At 39.1% G+C, this 24,320-nt stretch overlaps 3 protein-coding genes across 4 annotated transcripts in view; 2 read left to right on the plus strand and 1 right to left on the minus strand.

The window, feature by feature from the left end:
• Nucleotides 1–11,132, plus strand: part of PTPRR (protein tyrosine phosphatase receptor type R) — a 214,723-nt gene extending 203,591 nt beyond the window's left edge. For both annotated transcript variants that reach the window (XM_021678590.2, XM_021678589.1), the window contains one exon: nucleotides 11,039–11,132. In XM_021678590.2, coding sequence (XP_021534265.1) covers nucleotides 11,039–11,132 — 94 coding nt within the window. The remainder of the gene's footprint in view (nucleotides 1–11,038) is intronic.
• LOC110570548 (thymosin beta-4-like) lies at nucleotides 5,265–5,399 on the minus strand. The gene has a single exon (XM_044914759.1). It carries the CDS (start codon nucleotides 5,397–5,399, stop codon nucleotides 5,265–5,267), a length of 135 nt encoding a protein of 44 aa, XP_044770694.1.
• Nucleotides 11,133–13,192: 2,060 nt separating the features above from the next.
• PTPRB (protein tyrosine phosphatase receptor type B) overlaps nucleotides 13,193–24,320 on the plus strand; it is a 111,137-nt gene continuing 100,009 nt past the window's right edge. Inside the window, exons 1-2 of the mRNA XM_021678592.1 lie at nucleotides 13,193–13,247; nucleotides 14,512–14,904. Of these exons, the coding sequence (XP_021534267.1) occupies nucleotides 13,193–13,247; nucleotides 14,512–14,904 (448 nt within the window). The remainder of the gene's footprint in view (nucleotides 13,248–14,511; nucleotides 14,905–24,320) is intronic.

A 24,320-nucleotide genomic window follows, 5' to 3' on the forward strand; every position in this document is an offset into this window, starting at 1 on the left:
TCAGGGCAACTTCTATTAATAGAGGCTACAGTTCTCGCTGCAGATTCACGAGTCTGTGATTCTCTTTTTAATAATACTTTTGAGGGGCGCCTGGGTGGCTCAGTTGGTTAAGCGACTGCCTTCGGCTCAGGTCATGATCCTGGAGTCCCGGGATCGAGTCCCGCATCGGGCTCCCTGCTCGGCAGGGAGTCTGCTTCTCCCTCTGACCCTCCTCCCTCTCATGCTCTCTGTCTCTCATTCTCTCTCTCTCAAATAAATAAATAAAATCTTTAAAAAAAAAAAATAATAATAATAATACTTTTGAGCATATTTTCAACTAAATTAGGATTTCTTTTTTTCCAAGTAGGAGTTCAAATTCAGTGCAAGGCACCCACAAGTGTTTTATTTAGAAGTGCATTAGTGGATCATTCCTTCATTCCCATAGCTTTCATTTTAAATTAAAAGATGAAGTCGGTATCAGGCAATCGGGACCAAACAACTGGCTGGTGGGGCTAGGAAGCAGGCAACCACTAGAGTATGAGGTGCTGGACGTCAAAAAGCTTGGTGCTAATCCTAGCTGTGCCTTAATTCCATGTGTGACCCCCTTCTAGGCCTTTCTGTATATGTATGTAAAAGGAGAGATGGGGCATATCAGTGGTCCCCCAACCTCTCTGGTCTGAGGACCCCCTTTTTTAAGAGTAATATATTTTATGGACTTCAACTTGATAACTGTATTTTGAAACGCTTAATGCTGATAAATTAACTTTCATTCTGTGATTCAAAACAGCACCTACATGCATTTGAAAATTAGTGATGCATATGTATGTGTGTTTATTTAGTCCACTGATAATGCTAGGAGCACAAGTGGATTCAAGGACACCTCCAATAAGATGCCTTTCCCATCTTGGGATTCAGTGGGAAGTGATCATCTGACTCCCTAAACCCCCTCTCAGCTATTGTGTTCTTTGAGTCTCTGAACTTTTATTTCTATAGAGAACAATGGAATGACAATAACAGACAATCAAAACATTTGCCAAACACCTACAAGGAAAGGGATGGTTAAAAGAAATCTGGTCGAATATTGTACAAATCTCTCATTCTTTGGGGGGATTCCAAGACCTAAAAGGAGTGAATGATGTATCTAAAGTCACATAACGAATTTTGACCGTCTGTTTGTTTTTTTTTAGACATTTTGAACTGAGCTTCCATTTTGCTCTAATTAGATTGACTAAATTCTGAATTGTTTGGTTCCCAAAACACTGTTGTTTTCTGGAGTGGGAGACTGAATTGGGTCACACACCAATTGAAAGGAAGTTCACATTCTAGTCTTGCCTTTGACAATGACCCTGAACTAGTTGCTGTATAAACCAGGGAAAATTGTTTATCTCTGATGGTTACAGCTTAGATTATTATTAATAGCTGAATATGAGAAATACAATGAGCTTTCTATTGGCCAGCATGACAAAAAGGGATATTTTGTTCAATCGTGTTTTCCTGTTAATGGAAGGTTACCATACATATATAGGTCAACAGTCTTCAAGAATTATGGTGAAAAAAAAAGGACCCATAACACCGGCACTAAACTGAACCCAGTGTAATCATGTTTTATTACTGAGACCTTCTATATCTGGCTTAAATCTTCTAATCTTTTTTTTTAATTAATTCCTTTATTTGAGAGAGAGAGAGAGCACGCACAGCAGGGAGGGGCAGAAGGAGAGGGAGAGAGAGAGGCTAAAGCAGACTCTGTACTGAGCACGGAGCCCGACTGGGGGGCTCGATCTCATGACCCTGAGATCACGACCGGAGCCGAAACCAAGAATCGGATACTTAACCAACTGCGCCACCCAAGAGCCCCTTAAATCTTCTAATCTTAAATATCACCACATTGTTCTGACTGTACCATCTGACTGATAACTCTAGTTGCTGTTAAAGCTAAACCAACAGCTTTTACCATATTTAGCTCCTGCTACAAAAGATTCATTTAGGCTTCTGTGTGACAGAAAGTCATTTATACACTGAATATGAAAGATACACGTGTCCCTTTGAAAAATAATAATAATCCGTCATAATAAAATGGCTCAGAAAACTCAAAAAATGCCTTCTATGCACATAAGAAGGACTAAAGAACAATATGTGGCCACCAGAAGACATCTAGGCAGGGATGAAAGGAATGGGTTCCATGGCAGGTTGACCTCGGACAAATTCTTCCCATCATATTTCTTTTAATCTCGTTTGGCACCTTTGGACACTGGAAGAACTTGAAAACAGAATTTGGGAAGTGAAGCACATAAAATACTATACAGTCCCAAGGCCTTTTTCTTTCCTTTTTTTTTTTTTCTCTTCCCCAGAAACAGGAAACAATCTGTCTAATCCTCCTTTTAGAGAGTCACTGGTGAAATCTGCTGTTGTCTTTGTACATCCTTACCTTGGAGGCCTAAATTGGAATGACATCCAAAGACCTTGCTTGTGGCTTCCCAGACAGGATAGAAAAATGCTTCCAGTGTGCGTCATATCATTGTTTAAATGTTTTGATTAATCACTCTAGTGTGATGATTTCTCTCTCTCTCTCTTTTTTTTTTTTTAACTATAACAATCCAAGAGGAGGTATATATAAGCCATCAGTTTTCTAGGCTAATATATGTCCCCAAAGTATTCTTTGTTTCCAAAACTTGTTTAAAATAATTCCAAAGCTAAAATTTCCACCTGTTCGGATAATTTTTAGCAACCCTACCCTTATATTTATCCATATCTCTCTGCATTCCCAACTCATTGCAAAGATCCCCTTAATTAGTGAATTTCAAAGATCTCATTTGAAGATCAGAAATTAAACATTTTGGTTTACTTCTTTTAAGGAAACTTAAAAATAAAGCCCCAGAAATTGGTATGGACTTATTTACTTGACATCACAGTTCCTGAGACCCTAACAAGAGGTCCTCTTATAAAACAGATTATGCCAAATGAATCTCCCAAGTAGTTGCCAGGACAACCTTTTCCTTCTTCTCAGCTTGGAGTTAATTGAGTGTTAACCTAGGTGTTCAGAAAAAAATTGGTTAATTTTCAGGGGGGGAAAAATGGAATTCAAGTTATGCTAGAGTATTGAACTATGATTGGATTATCATTGGATCTGTGCTGGCTTTTATGCCCTAGAAATACTTTGGAACACAGCTCTTCCAGAGAAAGTGTCTATGTTCAGAATACCTGGTCACAATGAATCAGAACATTTATGTTTCAATTCTCCCTCCTTGATATGACATCTGTATAAAGACCTGGGGAAAACCTTTGTTCAAGACACCTGAGTTACAGACGCAGACATTAGCCTGGCTTGACTCACGCCCAAGCTGTCGAAGCTTTACCCATGAGGCACATTAACGTCCACACCTTTTGTTCTAAATTTACTGTATCAAACTTTACCAAAAGAATTCCAGATTCAAAAATAATAAGAAGCCAAGGAGCGTAAGTTCCATTGTTAGCTCAGAAGTGAGTCACCGCTGTAGAATTTCTTCTGTCTACTGATTAGACCGGATACGCGCTGGGCGGTGCAGCAGGAAAGGCTGCTGCCCTCTGTATGTGTGAGTTAATAGTCACAAAAGGTCACAATTTTAACATGTTAAAAACCAAATCTCTCTCCTGGGCATCTGGAGGGCTTTTTTCAACACACCCTCCCAAGTAGCAAAAGGAAAAAACTACATTTCTTTTCCTTCTAACCTGAGCCTACCCCCAGCTGACACAGCTACGTGCTTCCCGGCATGGAGACAGAAGACGCTGATTTTTGTGTTTGGTCAGGCTAATGTGCTAGGAGATATCTGACATTTCTAGAAGGGCGGTATATCTGAATCCTCTCTGGCCTCGCCAAGTACTGTGTTCATATTCTATGGCCACCAAGAAATCAGAGCCTTGCGGTCAGCACCACTTGTGTAGTGAAAGGAATGACTTTCTTCCATGGCATGGCACAGGGTATAATTAGGGTGAACAAAAAACTCACCATCCAAAGCAAGAAACTTTCTGTAAGTGAAGGGTGGCTCTAGTAATAGTTACACAGGACCACAAGAGTGAACAGGACTGTCCCAAGCAAATCAGATGTATGATCATCCTAGGCATAGCGTTAGCCAAGCACTTACCAAAAGAGTAAGAAAAAGAAAAATGTAGTATGTATTTTTGTACTCACTAAATAGCAATCACTGTGCTAAGCATTTTATGGATTCTCTCATTTCAATCTTGCAAAACTTGGAGCTCCTCGGTGGCTCAGTTGGTTAAGCATCTGACTTGATTTTGATTCAGGTCATGGTCTCAGGATCATGAGATGGAGCCCTGAGTCTGGCTCCACCCTGAGCATGGAGCCTACTTAAGATTCTCTCTCCTTCTCCCTCTGCCCTTCCCTGCTCACATGCATGTGCTTTCTCTCTCTCTAAATAAAAAACTTAAAAATAAAAATTAATTTAAAAAAATTTTTTTAAAAAGCTTGCAAAACTTAAAACCTTACTAGGTAAATCCTGTTTGCCAGGTTAGTGGCTTTCAAACTTTTTTATGAACAATGGGAAACAAAATAATGGGAAGAAAAAATCTTCCACAGAATACCAACATGAAAAAAACAATTAAAAAATAAATAAAATAGGGGCTCCTGGGTGGCTCAGTTGGTTGGGCGCCCGACCCTTAATTTCAGCTCAGGTCATGATCTCAGGGTCGTGAGATCAAGCCCTGAGTCAGAGTCCGGGCTTTGCTGAGCGGTGGGCTTGAGATTCTCTCTCGCCCTCTGCCCCTCCCCCACCCCATGCTCATGAATGTTCTCTCTCTCAAAAAATAAATAAATAAATCTTAAAAAATAAATAAAAGGCACAACTGCCTTGGTAAAAACTGGGATTAGGAACTAGTCTTTTCTTTTTTTCAGGTTTTAAGACTTTTTATTGCATATTAAAAAAATTGTGCATTCCAATAATTAAAATCATTTGAACAAAAAAAAATGGCACTCTGATTAAACTGCATTTTACAGCCTGCAGGACACCCCGGACCAGCTTGGTTTTTTCTCTCGATTTCACTGTCGTCCCACCCAGCTTCTTCCTTCACCAACATGCAAGTTCTTTTCCTTCCCTGCCAGCCAGACAGGCAGATGGGAGAGGCAGGCGCCTTGGTTGTCAGTAGTTCTCGATTCTTTGATGTGAAAAGGGGCAGCACAGTCATTTAAACTTGATCCAGCCACTTTGCATCTACAAAGTTAAACAGCTAAAAGAAGTAAAATAAGAAGGCAATGCTTGTGGAATGTACAGTACATATTGGCGGCAGGCGCCTCATTATGATTCTCCTGCTTGCTTCTCCTGTTCAGTCGTTTCTTTTGAAGGCAGTGGATTTTTCTCTTGCGTTTCTGGCTTCTTCAATTTTGACTTATCGAATTTCTCAATCTCAGCCATATCGGGTTTGTCAGACATGGTTGCCGAGGAAGCCGAGTGAGGTGCGCGTGCAAGTGAAGTCCCGTCTGCTCAGTGGCCGCCCCCGAATGCTAGTCTTAAAATCCAACCTCCTGCACCCCGCCATGGCCTCAGGGACCGCTGCAGAACCTTAGGCTTTTAAGAATTCTGTGAAGAGGGACACCTGGGTGGCTCAATTGATTGAGTGTCTGCCTTTGGCTCAGGGCATGATCCCAAGGTCCTGGGATCCAGTCCCACTTGCTCCGCGGGGAGCCTGCTTCTCCCTCTGCCTGCTGCTCCCCCTGCTTGTGCTCTCTCTCTTTGGCAAATAAATAAATAAGATCTTAAAAAAAAAAACAAAACTTTAAAAAAAAAAAGAATTCTGTGAAGAGCCTTTTGTCTAGACATTGATATGGCCTGACTCATTTAATCCTCACAATGACAGGGTTTGGCATTAATGTCATTTTATAAGTGAGGAAACCCCAGCTGGGAAGGATTAAATGATTTGTCCAAAATCATATAAGCAAGTAGGTTCAAAAACAAGGATTCAGACTTGAATCTGTCAGACTCCAAGCCCAGTTCTTTCCATGACATCACCTGCCGCTGCTGTAGCAGACTTCTAGGCTGGTTAATATTTAGAAACATATTTGGATCTTTCCATCTAGGCTTGCCCCAGCAGGGAATATTGTGTCTTCTGCCAGGTGTGTTCTTAGTTGTCCAAGGCCTTCAGAGGCCCCATCGCAGAGCCTTCCAGGCAGTCCTGTTCAACCAGATAGCACCAAAGAGTAACCAGAATGGAATAGCCTGCAGTATGGTATCTGTATGTGCTCTACTGTGTACTAAGCATTTTAAATGGATGGTCCCATTCCTTTCTCACAGCAGTGCTCAAAGGTAGGCACCATTAGGTTATTACCCCATCACTTTGCAGACGAGAAAACGGAGTGTTGCAAAGGCTTTGTAGTAAGGTAGAGCAGCTAGCAAGTGTTAGAGAAGGGATTTGTCTTGACAGCAGTGTATGGTGTCTTTTCCTCTCTTAACCCACTTTGGTCCCTACTGGTGATGAACCTGACACCTTGGCATTCCAAACCTTTCACAGCAACCATCCCTCTTACAACTAACTGGGTCCCCTTGCCCTGTATTTTTTTTCCCCACTCTTTTTTTTTATAAACTAATTCCTGCTCTGCAGAAGGTATTGGACCAGCATACCTTGTTTCTTTTCGATCTGGGAAATCTAGAACTCTGGGAAACAGCTCTGTACCTAAAGGATGCTCCAGGACAGACGATGCTTTAATACAATGTATTGAGTAATGGTGGTGCATGCTGCCTGACTCATGATGGTGCATCTATTTTGGGCCCCCTAGGCCTTCTCCACTGAAGCATCATCTTGATCAGCATGGAAATTTTTTAAAAACAAACTAGGTTGAATTTAAACTATGATCTATTAGAGGTCAAAGGTGATTTTAGTGCCCACTTTAAAAGGGAGCTGGAGGGGGCGCCTGGGTGGCTCAGTCTTTAAGCGTCTGCCTTCGGCTCAGGTCATGATCCCGGGGTCCTGGGATCGAGCCCGGCATCGGGCTCCCTGCTCAGCAGGAAGCCTGCTTCTCCCTCTCCCACTCCTCCTGCTTGTGTTCCCTCTATTGCTGTGTGTGTCTCTCTCTCTGTCAAATAAATAAATAAAATCTTTAAAAAAAAAATAAAAGGGAGTTGGAGGATGGTTTTTAAAGTAATAAAAAGAGCACCCCTGCTTCTTAAGTTCAAAGACCAGCTTGTGTTACCAGCTTTACATCAGTGATATGGATCTGGACTTCACTAAGTCCACGGAGCCCAGTCTGACATGAAAGGTACCTGGGAACCAAGTCAGAGCTGTCCTGGGGATGAATTATTACAGGGTTCTCCTGAGGGTTCCATATAATCTAGCATTATTCATTTATCCTATAACTGAATTTTGTATACAGGAACTGTATTAGCTCCTTGTATTTTTTTTACTGTGGCCAGCCAATAAAAAGACTGTGTAAGATCTGCATGGTGATCCTACATTTTTAAGTTCATACAAAGATCCACAAAGTATTCTAGATACCAATATATAGAATTAGACATTTATTAAATATTTTCAGAGACGATGGTGACAAGTCCCTGAATTTGAACCAGATTCCGGTGATTGCATCCCGTAATGCCCCTTGCCTTCTTTTAGCCCAGTTTATTTGCATCCATATGAGATGAAAATAACATGTCCTGGGTAATCTACATGGCAGGTATTTACTTAGGATTAGTAAGTGATTTTCACTGTTGCATGTATGAGAAGACTATGACATCATGCCTGACCTTAAAGGACCTACAACCTAGTTGGAAACAATTTTGGAATAGGATCGACGGTATATTACATGATATCCAATTACTTATAATAAAGGCCCCACCTTGGCCCTCTCTTTTTCTACTGCATTATAAATGACAGTTAAAAAGAAGTAAGGCATGCTTGTTAAATATCTAGAGGACACAAAGCTGGGAGTGAGAAATGAAAAGCTAATACATTGAATGATAGAAATAGTGGTGATAATAAATAAGAACTTCATGCTGAAACCAAGTTGAAAATTTTTTTTAAAGATTTATTTACTTATTTATTTGACAGACAGACACAGAGAGAGAGGGAACACAAGCAGGGGGAGAGGGAGAGGGAGAAGCAGACTCCCGGCCGAGCAGGGAGCCCGATGCGGGGCTCGATCCCAAGACCCTGGGATCACGATCTGAGCCGAAGGCAGCCACTTAACGACTGAGCCACCCAGGTACCCCACCAAGTTGAAATTAGTAGGAATGAATAAAAAGTCCTGCATTTAGTTTCAAAAATTCAGTAGCTTAAGTACAAGATGAGAGCGAACTGTCATTTCCACACTCCAAAAAAAAAAAAAAATCCTGCAGACTTTTTCATTAGCCCAAACCTTCACTCAATATCCTAAAATGCTTGCTGGGCACCGGGCTCCAGGCGGGCACGGTGACATCTTATCATCTGATGTACCTGCAAATGCAAACTAATTGGCCTATGACATGCAGCTCAAAGGAGAAAATAGTCCCACTGACTAGACCCTGTCGGGAGTAGACACAACACTCTAAGAAGGTCATCTTTGATAAAACGGCCTACAGAAGAGGGAGACTAGATTGGTGAGTGACCAGGAAACCAAGCGTTATAGAAATATTGAGGGACCACAGGATGTTTAGTCTAGAGAAGAAAAGATTATAGGACTTTGATGGTTGTTTTCCAGCATTTAGAAAGCTATTGTGTGACTACAAGAGGAGCCTTTAGACTTTTTTGGGGGTTATTTCAGTTCAACCAATGGGGTGACAGTTAGAAAGGAGCAGATTCATTTTGATCTCCTCAGAAGCTTTCCTGAAATTTGGGGAAAGTCTGCTTCTTATGGTAGCTCGCCTCCCCACTGAGCATCTCAGCAGAAACCAGCTGACCATCTGCCTTGTAGACTGCTCCCTTCTGGAAAGGCTACATTGTGCCGGCGATAGGCATAAATGATCTCTGAGAATCCCTCTGATGCCAATTCTTTCCAAATGAGGTGGAAAATAACATAATTTCTCATATACCTTCCTTAAGCTTTCAGACTCACAAGAATTTTGCTAGCCTACAACTGATCAGTTTGTTTCCCCATCTTCCCCATCTTAGCTGGCTGAAATACCCTTGAGTTAGTTAACAGAACGTCAGAGAAAATACACTCCGAGTAAGAAAATGCTGACCCATTTGAGGTCACATGGGTATGAAAACTTGGACTATGTCTTTGTTCATTCACCAGTTAGACAGAAAAATACCAGTGCTTACCAGAAGAGACAAGAAAGGGAAGAGTTTACCTCAAAGTGAAGTAAATGGTGAGGGAGTTCAGAGACCAGAGCCCAGGAGATGGAGCACATAGAAGACTCCTCATACCACCGGCAATTCAAGGGGGAAGACTGATGGTTCTCTGAGCTACGTGAGGCCAGCTCCCTCGAGCTGCCCTAATATTTCCTGTGGCTGGATCTCTTAAGATTCACAGTCGAAGCCAGCATCTTTTGGCCAGCTGCTTTGGCTTTGGGTGTGCCCAGATGTTACCATCCCAGCTAAGAAGAATTGCCACATCCTCAGGTTGCCATTTCTGTTGTCAACTTATGACCAAGAAACACATTAGCCAGAAAGTTGGCTTCAGTACAACAAAATGTCTAGTTTGGGGAGAAAAGACTGATAAATACTTCTGCCATTAAGTTGCTGCCCCCCCCAAATTTACCTTTTTTTCTTGCCAAATACATCATTTTGACATCACGTCAAGATGCTTAGTTTAATTTAGAAGGATGAAATCTTACTAACTTAACATCTGTGCTTAGTTTAGAAGGATGAGGCTTAATATCTTAATATCTGATAAGCTTATATTTATAGAGGTTGACAAAAAAACATAGATATAAGCTCAGTCTTAGTTATTACCATTAACCAGAAATCACAGTACAGTGAAACAATATATCTTGTTTTTAAGTTGAGTGCTTACACGGTCTAGAAAGAATTATTTTGAATGATAGCAACAACCACTAGGGAGAACTGGCTAGTAATTTCAAAATGAGTTGTATGATCACACAGTTATAGAGATTCCTAATAGTGCTACAGTTACTCAGTGAGCATGAGCTGTAAGTAACATTTATACTACTATGGGTAGCTTTGCCAAGTAAATAACCCTTATTATAAAGAGCAAAATATGATGTATCTACTTTATCTATAAAAGTATAATGAGAAGCAGCCTTCTACTAATCCAGTAACAAAAGGTACCTCTGAGTAACCAGTGATGATAATGATGATAACAAAGGGGGAAAAAGCAAGAGCCAATTCCCTCTTCCCCAGCTCATTTAAGGGCCCGCCCACTATTGTGTTTAGATACCCAGCATACCACACCTAAAGACTAAGGCTGTTTCCATATCACATACTCAAACAGACCATTCCAGGGTAGTTGTTCTTTTTACGTGTACAAAGAGCAACACTTCACAGTTGAGTTTTGTTTGCTAAACCTCCTTCAATTTTAAACCATGTGCATAAACCATTTTAACATGAGATGAATGATAAGGCACCTGAGAAGTGATACTCACACTCCAGGTCCATGAATTCCTTTAACCCTCGCCAAGAATCCTGTGCAATAGGTATTGTTGTTATCCCACTCTAACAGAGGAGGAAACTGAAACAGAAAAGGTTTTTATTTAGTAGCAATGGACAATTAGAGGTGAAATCAAAACCAATATTTATAATAACATTAAAACCATAAAATACTTAAAGACCATTTTAAGACAATATGTGTAAGAATTTCACAGCTAAGAATTGGTATAGGAGGGATTTCAACTCTGACAGCCTGGGTCGTTCCAAAGTCTAAGTATTTAACCAATGGGCAGTCCCGCCTCCCTAGTAATGGTATGTAGGTGGAATTAATCAAGTGTCTAGTGATTACCGGGCACTGTGTTAATCCCTTTCTATACATTAGCATATTAGGCTCACCAGTTGGGTCATTTGGACACAGGTAAGAGGCATCACAAAAGAATCAGCAAGTCAACTGTTCTGTGTTTTTGGCATAGTACCTAGCTTGGATGAGATCTCTGTGACTTAAGACTGCAGACTGTGAGCACTAAGAAGTTATTGTATTATCTCTTCCTTGTAGGGGTGGAATGGTCCAAACCAGCGAGCAGTATGAATTTGTGCATCATGCTCTGTGCCTGTATGAGAGCAGACTCTCGGCAGAAACTGTCCAGTGATTCTCTGAAGATTGACCAGACCATCCAGCTCTAGGGGTAGTTAACCAATTACCCACCTGAGGCTTCTAGAAGGAGCTTCCTGCAGTGGAAGGAAAGAGAAGTCCTGAAGCCAAGCTGTGGCACGGATTGTGGAAGATGGCGACAATGACAGATCGCCAGCGCCTTGTGTATATGAATGCATTTGTAAGCATCCCCGAAATTATTCTGAAGGTCCTATGCTGATGGAGGTAGAATAGATTTCTCACACCGCTGAGGATTTTGTTTTGTCCATATTGACTATCTGCCACACAGAATGTATGTTACAAAATCCTTGGTGACATATGTCATCAGATAACAACTGGAAGAGCTGCTGAGGAAATTATTATTGTGTGTTTAGATGCTTCAATGTTTGCAAAACCTGTCTTGTGAATGGATTGTCAGCTGTTAAACTGTTCCTGTTTTAAGTGCTATTACCTTTCTCAGTTACCAGAACCTTGCCGTTAAGGTCGCAAGTGATTGATAATAGATTTTTAACAAATAAGTCCTTGTTTTTGGAAAAAAAAAATCAAAAGCAGTACTATTTTATATGGAAATGTGTCTTGATAATATTACCTATTAAATGTGTATTTATCAGTACCTCCTGTCAATCAATTACAGAGCACAATGGTTGTCACTGGATGTATATGTATTTACTCTCTATTATTGTGCATAGAGGTGGTTTCTGCTCCAGAACTCCCAGCCACTGTATTTCTACATTGTGAGTCATTTTACTTTAAAAGGGAAAAACAAATTTGTAGCAACTATAATGTATCCAGAATTTTAAATACCTGTCTCTCTTTTACTAAGAAGGAATTTTTGAATATTCTGTCTACCTAGAGTCTCTCGCCCCCAAAAAAGGCAGATGCCTTTGGGAATGAAGTAACCTGTCCCATTTCCAGAAGTTCTTCAAAAGGATGCTGCCATGGATATTCTTAAATTTCTGAAAGGTTTTAATCCTCAAGAGACAAATAAAGTTTAAAAAAATGCACTCAGCAAACACTAGATGTTCTGCTCAAATATGAATTTTTAATGCAGCTATGTTGACTTTGTTTCATACTGCCAATAAACTACTCTTAATACTAAGTAATTTTTTTTTAAAGATTTTATTTATTTATTTGACAGAGAGAGAGAGAGACACAGCGAGAGGGGGAACACAAGCAGGGGGAGTGGGAGAGGGAGAAGCAGACTTCCCGCTGAGCAGGGAGCCCGATGCGGGGCTCGATGTGGGGCTCGATGCGGGGCTTGATGTGGGGCTCAATGCGGGGCTCGATGCGGGGCTCGATCCCAGGACCCTGGGATCATGACCTGAGCTGAAGGCAGACGCTTAAAGACTGAGCCACCCAGGCGCCCCTCTTAATACTAAGTATTGAGTAAAGTATCTACTTGTTTTCCTATTGGAAAGAAGCTATTATCTTTTGGGGGAAGCCTGACGTAGGTAATGAGATGGGTTTAATTTTAGTCTCCGCCTCTCCCCAGTGGAGATAACTATCTCACAAAGTAATATTGTCATCACTTAAGGGATAATGATCTAGAAGTGCCATCATTATGTGGTTTTCCGCAATAGACTTCCAGCATATCATTACACAAACAGTACATGTTTATGTCTTTATATGACTTGTCATAGACCCTCATAAATTACAAGGCTTGTGTTTATTCAGCAGAATCAACATCACCTGAAGAGATGTAATGTTTTAGGAACATTCAATTACCTAAGATTACAATTCCTTTCTTCCCTCTTGAGGTTAAGAAGTCGTCATGTGCCACAGGGATGCAGGAGAAAACTTAGAAGTTTTATTCTACTCCTGGAGGCCAGAATTTTTCCTCCGTAAAAAAGGAGAGGTAATCATAATCCCTTCTTTCTAAGGAAACAGACAAAAGGACACTGGTGTAAAACTTCCCCAAACAATTCAATAGGAGGAAGTGCTCGTCACTGACTTTTTCCCCCACCATGAAGGCACATTTCCTTCCTAGCCTTTGCTTCTCTTATCTGGGAGATTTTTTTCCCCCCCCCAAGCGAAGCATGAACAGTTGTTAAGTGGAAAATGGAGGCTGAATTTTACATGGCGATTCTTACCTGCTGGATCTTTGGGAATTCAGGTGAGTGGGCTTGCCTCTCTCTTGCGGTGTTTCTCCACCAGCCAGCAGAGGAGTCTCTGTCCTTTGAAAAGTGTCTGAACTCGGGCGGAAATGGAGCCAGGTCTTCATGGCAGTTTAACCAAAGACGATGAGGAGGGAGAATTAAAGGAGCCAGCTATGTCCACACCGTTGAGATTTCTCTCTAAAAGAAAATAAATGGCCTCCTCATGTCCTCCAAATGCCTTGGGCAGCTCCTGAAATGGCATCTTTACACCACAGAGTGAAGCACCTTGAGGAGAAATTTTGATTATTGTGTAACAGTCTGTGGCATTCTCCATGTTTCTTCCCTTATCAGGTTATAGGTTTGTTTTTTGTGTGTGTTAAAGAAAGTCTAAGGAGCTATAAATACAGGGGGTGAAGAACTGTGGTGTGTTTTATTTGGAAGGTGTTATTTGGAAGGAAGTTCTGAATATTTTCATGAAAGAGCTGAGCAAATTAGGCAAAAGTTCAGAAAATGGTTTCTGAGTCTGAATATTTCACTTTTTAATACCGATGTTTAACAATTGAATGTTTGATTTTTTTTTTTATGTCGAGAAATGCTGATATTTTTTAGTCTATTACTTATTGAGGGATTGTTGTAGATATTGTCACAATATAGAGAAATGCTTCTCTCCAGGACTGTAAGAAATGGTGTTTGTGATCATCAATACCTTCATTGGTTGCTAATAGCTAAGAAGGTTTAGATGGGTGGGCAAATTTGTTTTGTTTTGTTTTTGGATAAATACATCCAATTTTTAAACATGTATTCAAACTATGCAATTTGTATACAAATACTACAGTGGTAACTTAAGAATTGGAAAAGAGGGGCTTTTTTAGAATGGGGGATGGTAATGAGATAGAAAGAGTTAAAATAGTTAGAAAGGGAATGAGGTTTTTCATAACCTCAGCATATTTAACTAATTGGGTTCAAATATCACAGCATATTTTTTGGATGGTTTTGTGTCTTTCCCAAGTTTCCCTTCATCATTTCAATGGGAGTGTGTTTTCTTCCCTGAGCCATGGGAAAGTAAAAGAAAAGGAGCAAAGGATGACATTTTGACACTGTTAGCCGTGGGATTTTAAATTACATGCGTTGACTCTGGGAATATTCACTCAAAACGATAGCAATAGCAAAAGATAAGTAAGCCTCATATCGTCACTTGGCTGATTTGTGGGTGGGTTATTTTGTTTTCTGATGGGCCTTCTAATTTGCTACATAGTACTTTATGAGTATCTCATCTTCCAGAGGGGTTTCAGATCGTCCATGTCCATAAACAAGAGTGCCTTTCCAAAAATAAGAGAGTGGTCGTGGGTTTGTGTGATGGGACCAGCCAGAACCAGCAGTGGATGTGGACTGAGGATGGAAAACTCCTTCATGTTAAATCTGCTCTGTGCCTGGGCATCTCCAATTCTCGTGGTCCTTCCCTATCAGCTATCTTTACCCACTGCTCCCAGGCACCCCGATGGACTTGCCATGAGCAGGAAGGGTTCCTTGAGGTGGAAAATACCTCTCTCTTTCTCAAGAAACAAGGCTCCAAGGTAGTGGTCAAGAAGGACAGGAAATACCTCCATAGCTGGATGAAAATAGATATCAACCAGGAGGGAAAACCAGTGAACGGAAGCCTCTGCTTAAAAAAAGGTGAGCTTTCCTTTTCAGAATTGATTCTGAACTTTCTTCGGCTCCATGTTATGTTATGTTTGTTTGTTTCACATTAAAGGGATGTCTGCTTACCTCAACACAATGTCTATGGGAGATTGATAAGCTATTGGAAATGGATTGTGTGGCTCCTACTGATGTGGAAAACTTCATTATTCTCATTAAATAAGCCCAACATCTTTCCTTATACCTCTTACTTTACCTTCCCTTCTTTCCTTGCTGCTTTTATTAAACAAATATTTCTTGGGTTTCTCTTTTGTACCATATTGTAGGCACTTTGGTTAGATACCATTCAATGTAGCAATATAAATCAGGCATATGTAATGACTAAAGCCAGTGATCAGGAAATTGTTAATTTTGCTGATGTAGACACTTCTATTCTCTGATTAGGAGGAACTAGTAGATCATCAGAATGGTGTTTGAGAAGACTGGAAAGATGGGAAAATACATTGCACCTTTGCAAATCTCTTGTACTAATGTTTAGAGGTACAAGAGGTCACATACTTTTGAAATGGTAAGAACCAATGTGTAGCCGCAGGGTTTTCTAATTTGTTGACCATTGATGGATATAATCTAGATGACAGGTACAAGTAAAAACTTGCATACAAGTGCAGAAATTCCTGGTGCAGCACACAGTTCAGTCCTTGCTGGGGATTTTTTTTGTGGATACAGCTTAATTTTCTTTTTTCTAAAGATTTTATTTATTTATCTGAGAGAGAGTGAGAGAGAGAGCGCGCGCACAAGCAAGGGGAGGGGCAGAGCGAGAGGGAGAAGCAGACTTCCCGCTGAACAGGGAGCCCGACTTGGGCCTTGATCCCAGGACCCTGAGATAATGACCTAAGCCGACGTCAAGAGTCTGACACTTAACCGACTGAGCACCCCTTAATGTTCTATTTTACTTAATCATTTTATTGCTTATTTACTCTTGTAGTAGAGATTTGCCTTAGGAAGTCATGCAAGATAAAACTAATAGAATCATTATATATTAGGGACAAGCAGACCTTACAAATCACTGGAGAATATTATCTAGAAATGAGGCCCATCATTGACGAGACTGAAATTTACCAAGGTCAAGTGAATTATCCCAGATTAATTGGTGGCAGAGGTCTAACTGGAACCCAAATTTCTTAACTCCTTGTCCAGTATATTCCATCATACAGTGTTTTCCAAATGCTTAACCACAGAATTTTGCCCAATTGACTACATAAGAATCACCTGGGGGAGGGAAGGAACTCATTGCCATCATTTCTTCTCTCCTACCACCTTCAAGATTCAGTTTCAAGAAATTTGGGCTAATACCTGATTTTTTAAAAAAAATTTGATCCATAACCCCATTTGGGGGTCAGCATTCACTGTACTTTTACATCTTTTTATTAGGTGTTTATTTTTGAAGCTTATTTGAGTCTTTTCACCATGCTGATCCTTGGACAGTTTTCTGTCACTCATTCATTTCATAAATGAAATAAGTATTTAATTAGATGCTAGTTGAATGCAATGGCTCTTCTACAATAGAAGTTGACTATGTAGTCCTGAGCTTATAAAACTTCTATGAGAATAAGATAAAAACTATAAAAGTCAGTTAGAAAATTCAACTTTATCAGAGAATATACAGCACATAACACCAATTTGTACATTTCCTATAGTTCACTGACTGAGGCCTGTCCTAAACAATACGGAAACATTATAAATATTCCTGTTGTACCATTAAACATAAGAAGTAAGTTTCTTTCCCAGCCCCCAATAGAACCTTATTTAGCAGAAAGTTTCATTGGAACTTTTAAAAAGTAGATATGGATCAGCAACGAGTTATTCAAGATAAAAGATAATTAATGGAAAAAGTGATTTCCTTTGGCCTTCATGCAGAACATGTCCAATGATGGACTTTACTTCAAAAGTAAGTGGATGAAATAGACCATTTACAGTAACCTCTGAACATGCTGTATCCAAAACATGTCCAACAATGTGGGCTGGAAGAAAAATGGACTTCTGGAAAAAAGCAGAATGAAAATTTGCACAATTGTGGTACAAAAAAAAAATCTTGTATTTGAATACCCATGTATAATACATAGTTTGTTTTAACACAATTATAAGCTTACAGATGTTTTTCTCGTCTATGTCAAACTTACCACTGATTAAAGATACTGAATGTGGGGCGCCTGGGTGGCTCAGTCGTTAAGCGTCTGCCTTCGGCTCAGGTCATGATCCCAGGGTCCTGGGATCGAGCCCCGCATCAGGCTCCCTGCTCCGCGGGAAGCCTGTTTCTCCCTCTCCCTCTCCCCCTGCTTGTGATCCTGCTCTCACTGTGTCTCTCTGTCAAATAAATAAATAAAATCTTTAAAAAAAAAAAAAAGATACTGAATGATATGAGTTGACCCATAGCACGAAAGCTCATTGATTAGCTAGAGAACCCATTATGAAAAATTAAATGGCATTCAGATGTTTGCAATGCATGACTCCAAGTTTCCTTTTTTAAAGCGTTGATAACTAAATATCATAATCTGGTAGCACAATTATAAATGTTGTTGTTGGGCTCTCTGCTCAGTGGGGAGCCTGCTTCTCCCTCTCCCTCTAACCCCTCCCCTGCCAGTGCTGTCTCTCTCTCTCACTCTCTATCTCAAATGAATAAATAAAATCTTGAAAAAAAAAGAAAAATCAACATTTTATAACCAATTTATAAAATTAGACTTTTATAGTTATTATTCTGAGTCATAAGAGCAATAATAAAAACATCATTTCCAAAATGCTAACATAACTGGCTAAAAATTGAAAAAATGCATTCTCTCCCTATATTCTTTTGTCAATCAGGTGTCAGATATCCAGCTCTTTGGAAACAATTTTACCTTTAGCAATGTGTCAATAAAACAAAAAAGGTGACTGATAGACTTTCTCAATTTTTCCTCAGACGTATTCGTGTTACATTGTACAGCTCTATCCTTGGAGTCATTGTATTAAGAATATAATTTTTAGAAATCCCTTGTATATAATTTCAGAATCTTATTCTATAAATTAACACAAACCAGTTATCAATAATGCGAAAAGAATAAGGAAAAAAACAAATTCTGTTCTATTCAATAATAATGCAATTTTACATGATCACACATTTAGTTTTTTAAAAAAGATTATTGCTTTAGGAATAAAAATGCATACTGAGGTCCAAATCTCTAATTGACAAACTCTTTAAACATAGTAATTGTAGATCTTCTAGATGAAGGGTGTAAAATTCCAGCCATCACTTTTCCAAAGGATGCCAAGTCTCCCTACTTATAAACAGTTAGATGGCTATCTACAATAATTACTTTGGGGCACCTGGGTGGCTTAGTCGGTTAAACGTCAGACTCTTGATTTCAGCTCAGGTCATAATCTCAGGGTCCTGAGATGGAGCCCCAAGCTGGGCTCTGTGCTCAGGGGGAGTCTGCTTGTCTCCCTCTCCCTCTGCCCTTCCCCCTGAGCTCTCTCTCTCAAATAAATAAATAAATCTTTTTAAATAAATAAATAAAATAGTTACTTTCACTCAGGTGTTTCGTATTGTAGGGAGAAGTAACATTGTATGTAGGATGTTGGCTAACTAATCAGCACTTACTTAGCATTTACTATAGATTCACTCATTCAGGAAAATTTTTGCAGACATATTGTCAAATGTCCCTAACATGACTGAGCTAGTGAAATCACTTAAAGAGACTTCGCTGCTGAAGTAAAAACCATTTTGCTGCCAGACTTGTGGTAACTGCTGATTAAAGTAATTGTTTAATTGTAGTTATGTGGGTGAGGGAATAAAATGCATAAGCGCTGTAATAGGTAAGCAATCCTATATACTCTTGGGAGAAAGGGTTTTAATAGAAGCTGTTTCCTTTAGTGATTGGTGAGAATACTTGTAAATACAGAGAGCTTAAGGGGGAAAAACGAAACAAAACAAAACACAGTGTCTTTTGTACATATAAACCCTACTTTGACCAAATTGGCTGTCATAGGGTTAGGGTTTGTTTTCTCCTTACATGATTATAGAAACATGGGCCTTGCAATTGACCTTTGATTTATGTGATCATTGGAAATCATATGATCATTGATTACTGATAGATGGTCTATGTGATCATTGAAAAATATCTAGCACAGCATCCAGAGCCCCTCAACCATTTTCAGCCTGTGACATGTCAATGAATTCATCAGGGCACACCCATGGCTACATCTGACTTTCATGAGCCCCGAGCTCTTATGTCTTTGTGGGGCCCTCCCTTCCCCCCCAAAATAAAGTAATTAATTAAATAATTTAATAGATTTTCATGGGCCTCCAAATCCTCATTTTTTCCTATTGTGTGGGGAAAAAAAAATATTAAGCAAACATTTTCTTTGACTCTGAAAGTTTTTTTTTTAATTTTTAAGGAAATTAAATGATTTTGTAGGCCTTATAATCTCATGGGCCCTAGGCACTGTGCCTATTGTGGGCACACCAAGTAATTCACGCACTCTCCATCTCCCTTTTTCCTGACCCTAGTAAAGTAGCACCTGCTTCAGCATCCCTCTCCCACACCCTGATAGTGATGAATTTAAAAGCCATTCTTCCTCCTCTAGGCAGCCTAGTTTCCTTCTACCCACCATCTAATATACATACATGTCCCAAAAGAAAACATGGGATACACCAGGCACATCTTCCTAATGCAACTCCTAGTACAGTAGTTGAGTAATAATTGGCTTTTTTTTTTTTTATGTTACTGGCTCTTAAAAGGTATTGTTTTAATTAGTTTTTCATTTATTTTTTTTTTACTATGCTCTGCTTTGATGTTTTCCTATGCCTTGTCAACTTCCATTTGTTAATTTTACTTTCTTTACTTCTAATCTTGGATCTTTTTTAAGTCTAAAGTATTTTTTGAATATTCTAATAGCCAATGAAATTCTAATGACTTCTGATTTATTTGTTATGTCTCCCACTGTTTGCAAATTCTCTGTCTTTGGTATCTCTTCACAAACTTTTCACCTCCTGGTTTACTTTCTCAAATTTAAATATGTACCACCCCTTTTTTTATGTACCCTTTATTTTATTGATGACATTTTCTGAAATGTTATTCTTTTTACCATTTCTAGAAATTATTTAGACTATTATAATTCACATCCCCCTCCTTTTTTTTTTGTGAGTAAAGCGATAGAAGTTTATTAAGTGAAGATACATAAAAAGCTCTCAAGAGTGAAAGGGGTCCCTACTGGTTTGCCAACAAGGGCCTTTAGGATTGGTCTTTTATAGAAAGCTAACCAGGGAACTTAAATCCTTTTAACATCTCTATTGATAACATCTTCAATGGCTTACTTCCTTTTTAGGGTCTGGTTATTCTTTTTTTTAAAATTTTTTTTAATTTTATTTTTAAAGATTTTATTTATTTATCTGACAGAGAGAGACACAGTGAGGGAGGGAACACAAGCAGGGGGAGTGGGAGAGGGAGAAGCAGGCTTCCCGCGGAGCAGGGAGCCCGATGCGGGGCCGGATCCCAGGACCCTGGGATCATGACCTGAGCCCAAGGCAGACGCTTAACGACTGAGCCACCCAGGCGCCCCAATCTTATATTTTAAATTCACCAATCGTGAACCTTTAGAAACCTTAAGCTAGGGTCTGGTTATTCTTTGTTGGTCACCGGTGATTATTATAAAGACACCCAGACCACATGCCTAGAGCAATCTTGTTTAATATATTTAATGTATAATATATAAACATAAATCATCCTTTTTCTAAGGTAACTTCTGTTTCATTGGTTATATCTTTTCCACATTATTTCCCCGCTTTTAAAAGGCATATTATATTTGGCATCTTCCTACAGAAAAGCAAGTCCCAATATAGTTGAAATTTTCTATCTCCAAAATGTGTTCTGTTCAAGTTATTCTGTTTTCAACATGCTTGAAAGTTATTTGTATCATTTAAGGGAGGGGAACTAACAAATTGTGTATTTTTATTATCGTTATACAAAAATCACATTTCTATTATTGATCATATCTGAGCTAATTCATAGACTAACTGATAAACTAAAATATGTGTTGTGTTTTAAAAATATATTTTCAAAATATGGTCTTGGTACGGTACCGTCATTGCAAATCATCTTATAGATGAGCTCTTTACAACTTACGTGCTAAAATCTATTAAATTGGACCCGGGATGGTGTCTCTTATCTTGAATTGTGTTCTAAGAGGAATTATATATAATGTGGAAACAATGTGGTAGCAATGGTACAATAAAGCTTTTTAAAAATAGCTTCAACATATTGTTCCATTGTGTAAGAACTTTTCCTTGCATGTGTCAAAACACATCTTGCTCTTTCATGAACTGTAAAATGTATATACCCTTTTAAAGAACATCAGAAGAATTTGTAGATACCAAAACATCCAAAGATCTACTATTTTTAATATAATTTCATAGCACCCATTTCAACAGAGTTCAGGAGATGAAAAGATTAATGCATTTTGATTGCCTTATATAGTTCTGTAATGGATTTTCTCTCCTCCCATTTACTTTAAAATCCTTCAATACCCATGTAAAGAATGATTAGAATTCAGTTTGGCTCATATTGTGTATATGGATAAAACCTTATAGTTAGAGATATATTACAATCACTAAGAAACTTAGACCTGCAGGTGCTGGTTCCCACACCAAATCTCTTAGTGAAGGGCCAAGACTTCAGTATTCTAAGAAGCTCCAAAGGGGATTCTGATGCCTACCAGAGTTTGCAGACCACTGCTTTAAAATGCACAAAATTTGGAAATTGAATGTTAAGACTAAAGTTTCTTTCCTGCTTCTTAAATAGCACAAGTTAAAAACACAGTCACAAAATGAAGGGGTACTGGCCTTGGATATTCTCTAGATTCTTTCTTTGGAAAAAAGGTAGTGGCCTAAAAAGGAAAATGGACTTGTTTCATTTGGAGTGTTTTAAAAATACATTTAGAAGGTTAATTAAAGACAATCACAGAAGACTGACATTTTTTCCATAAGATGTTCCAAAGCTACATGTAATGGTAATAAGCTATGTTATTCACAGAAGAAATTTTTAAGAGTGTTTTGATCATTTATTTAATTTTGGGAGAGTCCTGATTCATCCATTGAATTAACCATGTAAGTTGACTAATAAAAAAAAGTTCTTAGGATAAGAACTTACCAACTGCTCCTTAGTGAAGAGGAGTAAGCATAGGTTGACATGCTAAGACACATAATTACATGCTACATATTTGGAAGCTTGTTTTTGTCCTAACCCATCATTAAATTTTTTTTTTGAGGGTCTGAAAGCTAAAATCGTCATAAGTGGTAGTCAACTCAGAGGGTCAGCATTAGCCAAAGCTCAAAATAACCAAAACACTAATCGCCACATACAGAAATGTTTATATCCCAACAACAGGCAAATGTCTGCTTGAAGGAACATTCTAGCACCTAATTCAATTAAGACTGCAAAATTAAGACTGCTTCTTAGAGTTTATCATAAAAGAATATTGCTAATAGAACAAGTGGGTTTGTCATGTAGAAAACATCCCAGGGATAAATAAATCTGGTCTATGTTCAGAGTGGAGACGTGGGTACAATAACAGTGGGGGCGGCACAAGATTCAGAAGGAAAAAACAAACAGAAACTAGTGGGAATGTCCAAAAATCTATCAAAGTCTAGGTCTAGTAGATGTACAGGTAGGGTTGTCAGGTATAATGCAGAACCTTTGATTACATTTGCATTTCAGATAAGTTACAATTTTTCAGTATACGTATATTCCCAATATAATATGTCATATGTAACATAACCTTTGCAATATTGTATTTTTGAGATATGCTAACTATTCTGAATTATGAATTCTTTATCGGAAACTCCAATTTAACTGGGCATCATGTATTTTTATTTGCTAAGTCTGGCAACCCCCCCCGTACAGGGTTTGCATGACCTTCCACATCTCAAGGGAAGGATGCTTGATAGTCACGATTACTTCATGAAATTTAAGAGACTAAAGAAGCTTTAAGAGAACCGCTGATGTTCACATCTTACTAAATTTTAAAAATACTTTTTCTGTTTTTATCCTGTTTTTGTGCCTTATCCCCCTCTTCTTTATACTCACATAAAATACGTCAGTTGAAATTGGAATGGAAATAAATGAGATTCAAAAGAGGGCTCAATAAGGTGGACCAGAACAGGGGAAAGGCCAACATCAATAGCCTCTTCAGGGGACTTTCACCAGTACATAGTCGTTGCTTAAGAAATGGCTGTGGGGCGCCTGGGTGGCACAGCTGGTTAAGCGTCTGACTCTTGGTTTCGGCTCAGGTCATGATCTCAGGATCTTGGGATCGAGCCCCGGGTCAGCTCTGCGCTCAGGGCAGAGTCGGCTTGCAATTCTCTCTCTCCCTCTCTCTCTGCCCCTCCCCTCTGCTCTCTCGCTCTCTTTCTAAAATAAATAAATAAATCTTGAAAAAAAAAAAAGAAATAGTTGGTTGAATGAACCACTAAAGGAGTGGTGAAAAATAAAATCTTTTGTCTGCCAGTTTGTAAACCAGAAACTTTTCAAAGTTATAGTTATCTAACTGGGCAAGATTCTATGTCCCAGGAAACCCTGACATATGATGGAGTTGATAGAAGCATCTAAACATCCCACCTCAGCCCCTAATTTACAGACCTTTCCAATGCTTCATATTATACAATTGTTCTCTAGGTCTTGTTACACAAAGTGTGGTCCAAAGACCATCAGCACCAGCAGTGGCATCTCCTGGGGGCTTGTGAGGAGGTTGGGCAAGTTAGCAAGATTCCCAACAGATGGAGAGCACGTTTTAAAATTATGGCTAGGTGAACCTAATTCATAAATCAATTATTTTTAGGTATGGACAATTCAGCCTTGCAAAGTAAAGCTATAAATTAACCGCACCAGCTCATAAGCTTTAAATCACTTGACTGTCCTTCCAGCAGATAGGGAGCTTAGAAACTACAACCATCCCAGGATCTGGTACTCACACAATTAGGATTAGAAACAGTTTACATTGTGGTAAGAGAAAGTCATTGCTTTCCTGGGAATCATCAGTCTTCATGACGAAGTTAGGTAAGTTGTTAGCTGTGATTCTCAACCTGGTATTTTGTTTAATGACCCTTTTGAGAAGTTGAATGAAAGCTCTGAAAGTTCCCCACAGGAAAAAAAAAGTATACATGGACATATATTCAGGACTTGGCAGGAAGTTTTTCAAGATTCACGGACCCCCTGAAGCCAATTTCGTGGTAGCAGTTTCCACAACTCCCCTGACCCTATGATATCAATAGATGGATAAAGGATGGGTGGCTTGAACAGGGCAAATTGGCATTGTCACACTCCAAGACCCTTGATTTTTCATATAACTGAAACTCATCCACATGCCTGTTACGAAAGATGTCTTCTTTTTCTAAAGTTGAATTGCTTTTATGTGAAGAATCC

The sequence above is a fragment of the Neomonachus schauinslandi genome, chromosome 5, assembly GCF_002201575.2.
Source record: "Neomonachus schauinslandi chromosome 5, ASM220157v2, whole genome shotgun sequence".
NCBI lineage: Eukaryota > Metazoa > Chordata > Mammalia > Carnivora > Phocidae > Neomonachus > Neomonachus schauinslandi.